The sequence below is a fragment of the Gymnoscopelus braueri genome (genome assembly GCF_963280865.1).
Source record: "Gymnoscopelus braueri genome assembly, chromosome: 2".
NCBI classification, from domain to species: Eukaryota; Metazoa; Chordata; class Actinopteri; order Myctophiformes; family Myctophidae; genus Gymnoscopelus; species Gymnoscopelus braueri.
Genome location: NC_137604.1, coordinates 37,630,054 through 37,641,759, shown reverse-complemented (window position 1 = coordinate 37,641,759; position 11,706 = coordinate 37,630,054). Strand labels below are relative to the sequence as shown.

General features: G+C 42.1%; 1 protein-coding gene across 3 annotated transcripts; it reads left to right on the top strand.

The window, feature by feature from the left end:
• The first annotated feature begins 782 nt into the window (after positions 1 to 782).
• Positions 783 to 11,056, top strand: LOC308100964 (uncharacterized protein). Of its 3 annotated transcripts, XM_080450183.1 has the most exons (13): positions 783 to 959; positions 3,127 to 3,213; positions 3,453 to 3,596; positions 3,805 to 3,888; positions 4,570 to 6,382; positions 6,981 to 7,034; positions 7,180 to 7,971; positions 8,005 to 8,248; positions 8,455 to 8,637; positions 9,143 to 9,224; positions 9,433 to 9,554; positions 9,842 to 9,993; positions 10,666 to 11,056. In XM_080450183.1, exons 1-13 carry the CDS (start codon positions 879 to 881, stop codon positions 10,770 to 10,772), a joined length of 3,945 nt encoding a protein of 1,314 aa, XP_080306309.1. In that variant the 5' UTR covers positions 783 to 878; the 3' UTR covers positions 10,773 to 11,056. The 3 variants fall into 3 exon arrangements, with proteins under 3 accessions (XP_080306309.1, XP_080306308.1, XP_080306307.1); XM_080450182.1 differs by having other exon boundaries at positions 7,183 to 8,248; XM_080450181.1 differs by having other exon boundaries at positions 7,180 to 8,248.
• Positions 11,057 to 11,706: the final 650 nt, after the last annotated feature.

Genomic DNA, 11,706 nt, shown 5'->3' with positions numbered 1-11,706 from the left:
AGATCTATAATGGATTGTCTTAATGGTTGGTATTTTACTTGTTTAGTAAGCAAGGCTTCCTCTAAACTGAAGTCAAAAAGCACAGCCAACTAACTTCCAATAGAGGAAGACCTCAGTCATCAATCACAATGACGTTCGGTGTAGTACCTGTAGTTGGAGTTATTTTTGCAAATACAAGGGGATCATTGCATTGAAACATTTATGGTTTCACACAGGAGTATTTGTGAAACACAACAGAGGAATCAAACGTGTATGACACATCTTTGGCAATAATCTCAACAATTATGTCATGTCTGGCTATCTACAGTCCTTTGTATACATTACAACCGTTTAATAGCACACACACACACACACACACACACACACACACACACACACACACACACACACACACACACACACACACACACACACACACACACACACTGTCACTCTCTAAAATAAAAGTTTGGCTTCGTTCTGTGCGTTATTTGGACACTAGATGTCGCCTTTAAGCAGAAAATGGAAGGTAATCAGATTCAAATCACTGGCAGAACACGCTCATATTACCACCCCCCCCCCCTCCTCGTTTGACGCTATATCTCTAACAATGTTTACTTTGTCCGGTTATCTTATGCAATACAAGTTCCATATAACAGTCATTTAGTGCTTAATATAGTATATTCTTCTATGCTAGATCAAATTAAACCACTGATGATGATGATGATGAATCGCACACACGACATACTACTGACCGTAGATCGGATTCCATCTCGTCCAGTTGCATTGAAGTAGCCAAAAACTCAGGGACGACACACTGATCCCAGGTCTGTAGCGTGCTCTGCGTCCGGGGACCACGTGTCTCTGCCCTGCCAGCGCACCATGTGCGGAACTGCAAGATGGCGACGCCACGGAGAGGAAAAGATAAGCATTTAAATGCCGGCAACGCCGAATTTCTCGACAAAGACATCCTCAAAGAGGTACCGGTTCATTACGCATGGCAATGTTACGTTACAATGAACGACGAGCGGTTGGTTTATACTGCGTCACGGCCGTTATAACACGTTGTAACGACCACATGTACCGCAGTTCAACACGTGGCTAGCACGAGCAGGGCTAGCTAGTGGTAGTAGTAAGACTGTAATAGCAATGAGTTGCTTCTGTGACTTCTGTGTGTCGCTGCAAATTTCAAATTTGCTCTTGTCATTTTTTTGTAGGGGGTTAAAATGTAACCCGCTACATACAAAATTCAAGCGCACATTTGAAATTAGGATGTACACAGTAGTAGCCTACTAGTACAGTATAATTATATAACTATTTCACCGTTAAATAGTTGTATCGTTACACTGTACTCCTGTGTGTACATCCTACATTTGACTTGTTGAGAAACCCCCTTACAAACCTACTTGTGTTATATATGTGGATATTTAAAATCATATGTCGGCTATCTGGAACATGATGTTCTGGATAGAAACCGACAGACAGGGTGATATAGCTGACAACCACCACGTTAACTTTGTAAGTAAACTATTAGTCCCCATTGTAACGCCATGTGCTCGTTCAACGTTCATTGACATGAGAACAGTTCAATTCAGGTCATAATAGTAGTAGTACTACAGTAGTTGCTGACTGTCACTTTATATGGGGTCGACCAGTTCTGTTGGGAGAGTTTTCATTGGTTCCCAGAGACGTCGATCAAAGCAAGGCCCTGCCTCCCCAATGTATGTGTGCCCAGTCAAACATGTCTGTGTAGCAATGAAAATAATGACATTATCTATCCTCTCTCCTTCGCTTAAAATTTCTACCGCTTATAGTTAATTTGTTTTCTTAATTCCATTCTATTTTCTCAGGGTTTAAAACAAAAGTTTTTCCCCCTTTTTATTAGTCTTGCTTTTGACTCTTCAAAACACTGGGACTCATTACTTCTTCTCATACAGAGACTATAGGTTCAAATCAGTATTTCTGTGGGACACGACACTGGTACAGGGCCAGGGTTGCCTGCCTTGAAAGAAACGGCACCTCTTCCAGTCATGGGGAGATCAGAGTCTTTATTTTGAGATTGACTTGGTAGTGCAGTGCAGTTTTGTATAGTTTTTTTTTCATTTTTTTTTTTCATTTTAAGTAATAAATCACACTATGTAAGTAAGTAGTGCATAGATCAGGAGCCTATCTTGTTTCTGTAGCGTGAGGCAGCTTGATATACAAGTACACCCCCTGGACATGGCACGGCACTAGTAGGCATATGTCGCAGGGACTTACCCCCAATCCAAACCTTGATGCTGAGTGCCAAGCAGGGAGGCATAGGGTCCCACTTTGCTAGTCTTTGTTATGACTCAGCCGGGGATTGAACCCTGACCTCCCAGTCTCAGGGCAGAAACTCTAACCACAAGGCCTCTGGTCTGGTAAATCAAATGTACACAATATAAATACGATTGATGCACAAGAAACTAATGCATAAGTCCAAAATTGATGTATTACGTGAAATCGTATCTAATCCCATTGATACTTAAAAAATCTTTTTGAACCCTGTCTACAAACCTACAAATGTCCCTAAAATGGGACAGTAATACAGTACAGATGAATGAAAAGAGGCATTCATTTCTGGCTATCATCATGTTATCATACTTGAGTCAGTGTCTCATTGTGCAGTCCACACCCAGGGAGAGACCTGCATTTCCTTCACACAATGAGACACCACAAGGAGCAACGAGGCTAGAGCACACTGTATACACTGTTAAGGCTGTCTGTCACGACATTTTACTTGACGACTAATTGTCTTACCAATAATTGCAATTATCTCAAATAATTGTGATTAGGCAATTATGTAATAATTGTGTGCAAAATGTGATATGATGCTTAATATTAGACCTTATAATATAGAGAATATTAGGTTTCATTCAAGTATACTTTTCAGCTTAATGGGCTACTAGTCAACCTTTTCAACTTATTTTGGGCATGTCATTATAGCCAAACATTTTCAAAAATCATACGAAATTTCAGGGAAAAACTAATTGTAGCAATGTGTCGAGTTGAGTAGAACAGCTATTTTAGAAAATGTTTGAATTTGTTATTAAGATCAAAATCTAAATGTGCTTTTTTCTTTCTCCTCTATCTCACCCCCCCCCCCCCCCCCCCCTTCTCTGGTAGGTGGCCTTGAGTAAAAGAGAAGTGGAAGTTATGGAAGTGGACCACTCCATCCTGGCCATCTTTGAAGACTCCACTCCTCCTTCAGAGGTCAGAGTGACTTATACCAATTGCTACTGTAGCATTTTAATAGTAAGGGATAAGGGATACATAATACAAGTGTCAGGATAAAAGGGCCCAAATATTATTCCTGGTGTTGAGAGTTTGGGGAACAGCAAACGCATTGGTTCAGAGCCCAGAGAAACTGATAACATGGCCTTGAGTCATACACTGTTATTATGTCAGGTAAAAGGTTATTGACAGTCGTTCTGTTGGTTATCCCTGTCCAGGAGAAGAGTAGAGTGGAGGAGGAAAACGAGTCCAGTCTGCTGACAGCCCTGACGGAGATGCTAGACAGTGTGGGAGATGAGGAAGGGACCATGTCTCCCTTTGATACCCTGCCAGACCCTGAAAAACACAGAGACAACTCTCCAGTGAGTATAAACGTGCAATGATGCATTAGTCTCAGTAAGAGCGTGTTCTTTATTAGATATACATAAATAGTATGTTAAATATTGATATTTCAGCTTCAATAATTAATAAGCCCATGATTAATTTAGAATGCTAACGTTTTGATTAAAGCTTGCATAACATATTTTTGTTCACTCTCATTGATGAGGTGTCATTCCTGTGTTGTTTCAGTTGAGGAGGCTTTTGAGTCTGGCTGGAGTTCCTCCTACCAGAGAGCCTGGGTGTCATCCAACCAAGTCCACCTCTTCAGTCAAGGTAAGGACCTCATCTTTTTCTTGTTTGGTCTTTGTTATAATGAGGTCACAGAAGTAATTCATTTTAATGTGAATCTTTATAAAATGATTTGATTTTGTTTTATTGTGCTGTGTGAACATTTCCGTGTCCCTATTGGTAGCTCACTCATAATGTAGTTCTTCGAAAATTTTGTAGAAATTTGCCTAAAAGGAAAAATATGTTAAAGGACCATACGGGCAATCTAGCATGTTTAACCCATTGACTGGGCGGCAGTGGCTCAGGGGTAGATAGGCCGGTTGAGCGGCCGGATGGGAACCGCGAGGTTCCCAGTTCGATCGCGGGCTCCCCCAGAGTTAGTGTCTAGCCGCAAATATTCCTGGGAGAAAAGATTGATTTTTGAAGAAAATTCAAACTTGTTGTTGCAATGATGTTTAGACAACAATGACTCTGTGATTGAGTTATGTTTGGTAATGTTTTAATGACTTTGGAGAGAATGTAAACAAAGTGAAATCCAAAAATAACATCATATATCATTAATGGACGAATGGCTCCACGTTTATGCATGGTATATGGCTGGAGCTGTGAATAAACAATGGCATGTATTGACTCTAGTATGATCCTTTAACCAAAACACTAAGACAACACCATACTGTGTTAATTGAACCAATATCTTGTTGATCCTTTTTGTCCCCTAACCTGTAGGAAGAATCCATTGCTGACAGACTGAGAAAGCCGAGGTTCAGATCCCCCAGTGTCATCGCACAACAGAGCAATGGGGCGGAGGAAGACAGAAATAAAGAAGAAATCACCAGCCCATCACAGGCCCTCAAACAGCCGAGTCTGAAGCCACATCACACAACCAGCACAGCTGAGACTTTTGCTCACGAACCAGAGAGTGAAATTGAGGTCTTCACCTCCATGTCTCTGGTGAACCTGGTCAAACTCATGCACCCGTACTGTTTGAGACTGTGTGTGGAGGAAGAGGGGAAGGGCTGGGGGAGTGAGCCCAGGCCTAAAGCTGCGGCATCGGGTACACAGGACAAGTCACCGTCCCTACAGGGAGAAATCTGGAAGTACGAGAAACCATCCGGAGACAGCGATGAGGAGATCAACGTCGACATGTCTGATGACGAGACACTACCGAAAGAGACACTGAAAGACAGCAGAGGTGAGGAGAGATTACTAAAGAGTGCACTCGTAAGTCGAGAGGCGTCCATATCTCAGGCACCCAAGGAGAAGAAAAGGGTGAGCTTCGGTCCTGTTAAGGTGACGGCCTTTGATGCATCTGTGGAGGAAGAGGATAATCTCAACCAGCCATTTGCAGGTGACCTGACGAGTAAAATAACTGCCTCAGTTCCTCTTGTCTGTGTGGAAACGCCTGAAACTCATGCATGTACGTCAGCAGAACCGCTAACGACACCGTTGACGACAGAGGTCAACAGTGACCAGGCTGAAGTTACTGAGGCTCCATTGGCTCTGCCTCCACATTCAGAGGTCAAGCCCAAACCTCTCAGTCTTCAGCAGTACAGAGAGCTGCGCCTGCAGAGACAACCCCTGGGGGAGAAACAGGGGAACTACACCACCAAGTGGCCCACCCTGCCAGAGCCCCCCAAGGAGTTGTCTCCAATCCTCTGTCCTCCAAAGGGACACAGACATAACACCAAAGGGCAACAGATGGCAACCCCATCCTCAAAGCCCACTCCAGACTCAATGGAGACAAAACCCAGTTATGGACGTCTTTGTGGGTTGAAACGCCCGAGGACTGAATCCAAAATCATCTCACCAGTTAGTCCTAGTCCAGTCTCAATTTCAGATTGTACTTTAAGGAAGACAAGTCTAGGGAAGAAGCCAACATTGGTGAATAGTGATCCTCCTAACCCTGTGTTTCTCCCCTTGCCTGTTAACCACCCATGCAAGGAAAAGACTAGCAGCCAACCAGTGTCAATGCTCTACACCCAGTCCACCATGGAATCCAAGCCCAAAACAGTGTTCTTCAGCAACAGTCTCCTCGGAGAGCTGCAGAAGAAATGCTCCAAGCAGTCTTCTGAAAGAGAGCCGTCCACAGTAGAGCCAAATCTCAAAGTGTTGATGCTAGACCAGAATCCATACTCAGACAGCACCAAAGCCACTCACCTCATTCAGGTAACCCATAGTACATTTTCAAGACCACCTCAGGCCGAAGAGCGCCTCTCTTCTGCCCCTACAGCACATCACCATAGTATGGTACATGCCAAACCTCTTTCAAAATGCAACAAACCTCAGCAAAAACGATGCATTTTAAGTCAATTCTCAGAAAGCAAAGCCTTACCAAAGACTTCACAGTTGTGCACTTCAGATCTGATTTCACAACCCAAGTGTCCTTTGTCCACGCCGTGCTCTACTCAGCCACTTAGTCCAGTCCACGCTCCTGTCACGGTGAAGGAGTCTACAGGGGCAGTCCTCTGTATTTTACCTCATGAGAAACTACCACCCCCTGCTGAGATTAGCTGCAGTGTCCAGACCCCATGTGACTCAGGTAAGCTGCTAAACCATTGCTGTATAATCAATGTAAAGTAAAATGTAACTTGTACAAAGTATAAGTTATTATCCTGTATTCATGTTTATATGTGAAATTATAATCAAATTTATTTTGGTAAATAAGAATTCACAATTATTAATAATAATAATAAACTTTATTTGTATAGCACCTTTCATGACATGAAATGCAGCTCAAAGTGCTTTACAGAGCAAGAATACAATTACAGAAAATGTAACAATAAAGCAAAAAAAAGAAAAAGGCATTGATGATTTGCCAAAAGAAAATTTTATGTTGAGAATAATCCAATATTCTTATAAAGAAAAATTGCAATTAAAAATAATGCTTTCACTATGCAGCCCCATTCAGAATATGGGATAATTTAGGAATACTTTTTACAATAAATTTTAACCTCTTCGAAGGGTCGAAATATCTTTGCAAAAAATAACCAATCTACAGTACAAGTCTGGAGCTGTGTCGTGTCTTGAGCTTGTAGATTGGCTATTTTCGCAGAATGTTCGTTTGCCTATCATGACATGCCCAGGATAAGGATGCTAGGATTCATGTGATTAAAGTCTGTCTTTTTGTTCATTTTAAGGCATAGAAGCCAGTGATTTGACCAGCCTATTGGAGCAGTTTGAGGAAACACAAGGTGAATGATGAGACTAGTACAATTTTTCCAACACATGAACACATCAAGTTACTTAGTCAGGTATTTATTGTCAAATTTTGACACATCCACAACACTGAGGCATTCTATTACACACATGTCATATTTGTCATGTTTTTCCTTGCAGAAGTACCAGATTTACTGAGCGCCCACCGTCCGAGCAATGAAAACCAATTCTGTCCTCCACAAACTGATGTAGTTAGTGTTCCAGAGCCGGTCCGCACTGCCAACCTGCCAAATTTCAGTACACAGGATCTGCTGGGCAGAATTCAAGCTCCTGCGGAACCAGGACAAGCCCACAGACAGTTGTCATTCAGAACACCATCTGTCAAGCTGCTTGAGATTCTGAGAGGTCAGGGATTTTCCAGAAACCCAGAAATAATCAGAACTGTTGAACCCCTCGGTATCGTAAACTCTCAACCACAATCGTTAGAGTCTCTGGACATCCCGGAACCGCTGGGCACCGATATAGTTCTGTCAACAGCCCAATCCAAACCTCCTCCAGCCAAGACCATTCAGATCATTGACCCCCGTCCCTTACCATGCAAGAAGACACACACCACTTCATCAATGTCTCCTGCTTCCCAAATCCAAACACCTTCTCCTCCGCTAACATCACCTGTGTCTGTGTACTTAGACCATGACTACTGTGTCACTGGGGATAGGCCAGTTATTGGTACTCCCCCTTTCAGAAAACATCAGATTCCCATCCCTTCTAAAAACTTGATTAACCTTCCGAATGGAACACAATTAACAATACTTGACCCGCGCACCAGTTCTCCATGCAAAAGACACAGCACAAACTGTGAAAGTAACACTGGTCCAGGACCTGGGACAAATGTGGATAGATGTGTGCAGCAGACCGCCTCCGGGCAGCCGAGAACGAGTGCAGAGGCAGAGCTTCCCATAGAAGCTACACTGCCGTATTCAGACGGTGCAACCCCTAGGATGGAGTCCAGTACCGCAATCAATGTGAGGCAAGACAGGGTGAAGGCCAGCTGTCCCCCCACACCTCCACCAAGCCCTCCTGGCAGAGGAAGACAGGAGACGAGGGTGACAAGGAGATATCGGAGAACGTCCCCATATTCAGACTCAAGCTCCAGTTCTCCTTCCTCATCCTCCTGTTCATCCCTGTCTTCTTCTTCCTCATCCTCCTCTCGCTCCAGATCTCCCTCTCCAAAGAGAAAGAGGTTCAGGTAACCGTCTCTTAAACTGTCATCTGTTTCCTGTTTTCTGTGACGTAATGTTGTCCCATAAGCACGATGCAAGCTAAAAATGTGTCATTTTAACCTGCTTTAGATATAGCTATGTCTGTATGTCTGTCACTGACTTGTTTCTGTACTCTAATTCTATCTCGCCCACTGTATCTCTCTCTCTTATTGCCTCTCTGTCCATCTCTCAGGCGTCACAGGCGTTCAGAGAGCAGCTCAAGTTCGTCCTCTTCTTCTGCTTCCCGCTCTCCACCCCGGCACTACAGTTTCTCATGCCCAAGGTCCAGTCGCTCAAGATCCAAATCTTGGTCTCGGTCAAGGTCTAGATCGCTGTCGCCTCAAACTTGTGGCAGAGGGTGGAGGGATGTTTACAGGTAAGTGGCCAATGGAAGTGTTCTCCGGAACATTTGTGAGTGAGTCACTTAGCTTAAGTTAACTGACTGTAGGTTAGTTTAGTGTGAAATCGTGTATTGTAGTGTAAAACAGTGAGAAGAACATAAAGTCACATAAAACATACTAAGGGCCTTATTTAGAAGATGTATGGCTCAAGCTAGCGCCTTGGTATCCAACTCCTTTTTTGTTTGTTAGACGGCGAATAATGTGTACAGTATGCTTTTGTGTTCAAATGGAGAAAGATACAGGAAAATGGCAATTAAATGTATGTTCCTCCCTTTGTCTTTTCATGACTCCACTGAGTCTTCAAATGTAAATATCTATTTAGTTAAAGCCTTTATTTGTCCCAAATGGGAAATTTGGTTGCAGTGATGCATAAAACACACACCAGAGAGAGAACGGAGTGGCTCCCTGTTTCACCATTAAAGGGTGAGTAGAGTAGTCTATAATGCTGTATTTATGTTGTTAATTCCCCCCTATATTCAGCCCAGTGTACCATCGCAGCAGCACAGAACACAGAAGGCATAGGAGGCAACAACAGATCAGACTTCAGAAACTCAAAGCCATAGTGAGTATGAGATTACTGCCACCACAGTGGGAATCCATTTGTTAGTATACCTTTTTTACCTTTTTGCTATAAAAAAAAAAACCTGGTAATGTAACTTTATGTGTTCTAGAAACAGGAGAGTCACCTTATGATACCTGATTGTATTGAGCTATATTGTTATTCTTCAGTTAGCACTGGTAATCATCTTTTGTAACAACTTGTCCAACAGGATGAGCGGAGGGTGGTGTATGTGGGTCGGCTTCGGCGGACAATGACCCACGATGAGATGAGAGAGCGCTTCTCTTTCTTTGGAGAAGTTGAATGTGTTTCACTGCACTTCAGAGACAGAGGGTAAGTAATACACAGTGAGACACTCTTAAAAGTAGCTTCACGGTTGCACAAATGCATCTTGTCTAGTTGTACAATAGCAACCACTGACATATATAAAATAAATATGTAACAAAGCTGTATTTCCTTTTTATTTAACAAAATAAAGTACATTTATTCATAGCGTCGTAACCTACCACCCATGTATGAGCACATACTGTAAGTCACATTCTCCAATAAAACTGATGACAATAAAAGCAAGTATAATTAGTCTGTCAATGATTACTCAAAATGTTGCCTTGCTCCCATAGTGACAACTACGGCTTTGTGACATTCTACAACATGGAGTCTGCCTTTTCAGCCATTGAGAACGGCAGTAAGTTGAGGCAGCCTGACGAGTTGCCGTTTGACATCTGCTTCGGGGGGAGGAGACAGTTCTGCAAGTCCAACTACGCTGATCTGGGTACGTGTCTCAAACAATGTCAAAGTTAACTTGTTGAGATCGTTCATTCCTGGGATTAAACATTGTAATTCATCTTCCATACATGACGCAATGACACTTTTTAACCCGTTTAGACCTGAGGTCAATTCTAAAAACAAACTCCTAACAGTTTTCTGAAAAACTTATGATATTATATTGTCTCTGTCGAGTGGATTCCTCATATGTCCAAAAGTGCAAAAGCAGCAGATCTACAAGCTAAACGTATCGCTTCACGTCACTGACAGCAACATGTAGTGTCATCTAAAATGTCACAGATGCTTTCCCGGATTGAATGGGTTAAAAGATGTACGCTAAACAAAAACCTGAAACATACATTACATAAATACAAATATTTTACTAAACGTGCATGGTCTGTTTGACATAATACTGTGGTTTAAATACCGTATATCTGTTAATCCAGTTTTATAATAGGTATAACATCTCTGGTGCAACCGTTTGAACAGAGATGTTAAAACGGTTGCACCAGAGATGTTATACCTGCAACAGACTTAATTAAATCATTTAGAGAAGATGTGGTCGCATCAAGTCATATTGACAATGACATTTAGTCTATAAATGTCCTGGTAACACTTTGTAAGTCACATCACCCATAACTACATGACAATGAACCTGTGAATGTACTTGTCCCCTCAGATTCTAACAGAGATGTGGACCCTAGTGGACCCCCAGACAAGAGCCAGAATGAAGAGCTGGATTTTGACTCACTACTGAAACAAGCCCAGAGAGGCTTAAAGAGTTAGCAGCCCTCAGCGGAGAACAGAAGGACACCATGAACCTCAGAGCTTCATGCTCTCACTTTTATAGCACTATAATACATGCAATCTTTTGTAGCACTATATTAACGTACTTACCTTTTTTCATGTTGCTATGCATGAAAATAGATTTTCATTTGATATTTTAGCATGTAGCATAATTACTCATGACAAATCGAATAATGATTTGGTTTAAAAAAATACCTTTTTTGTTTTGCATTCCATATCACTGTTTTGTATTTTCCTTAATTAAAGTGAAGTATTGTTATCGATTTGAGTTGATATGATCTTCTCATAGTATGGTCCAGTCAGTACATAATATAAGTTCAAAGGATAATATTGTGCACATCCAGTTGTGGCTGGTGCAGGACAGGATAAGCAACAGTTTAAAAATGAAAAATCTACAGCTTAGCTCCGAAAAAATATTGTTATGCAGCAAAAAGTGTCAGTACATCACAAGGGACAACAACATTTTGGCCAAACAAATTGGCCTTCCTCACCTTTCGAAGCTAAGCTGTTAGCTTAGATTTTTTTTTTTTTTTGCCAGAGCATAACAAGCACATTGAATGTTAATCTGAAAAAACGAAGTAATGACAATATAATGAAGGGTTGCGCACAAGAGCATTCATTCTTTCTTGGGAGAAATTGGCATGGGGGAAGCAACTTGAACAGAGAATTACATGATTGAATATTTTTAATTCACTTAAGGGACACAAGCTCCAGTCTCTCCAGTATTGTTAATGGTCATGGGGCTGAGGGTAGTTTAATGAGAAGGAGCCTGAAGAGGAGGACATGGATACTGGTACCTAATATGCCAATGGACTGAGCATGGTTCCATGCAATGTCTTGGAGGCCAGGCCAATGAGGTCACTAGGAGTTCCTTTTTTAGTTGGCCCCCTCAACCTTCCACCTGTTAAAGTTC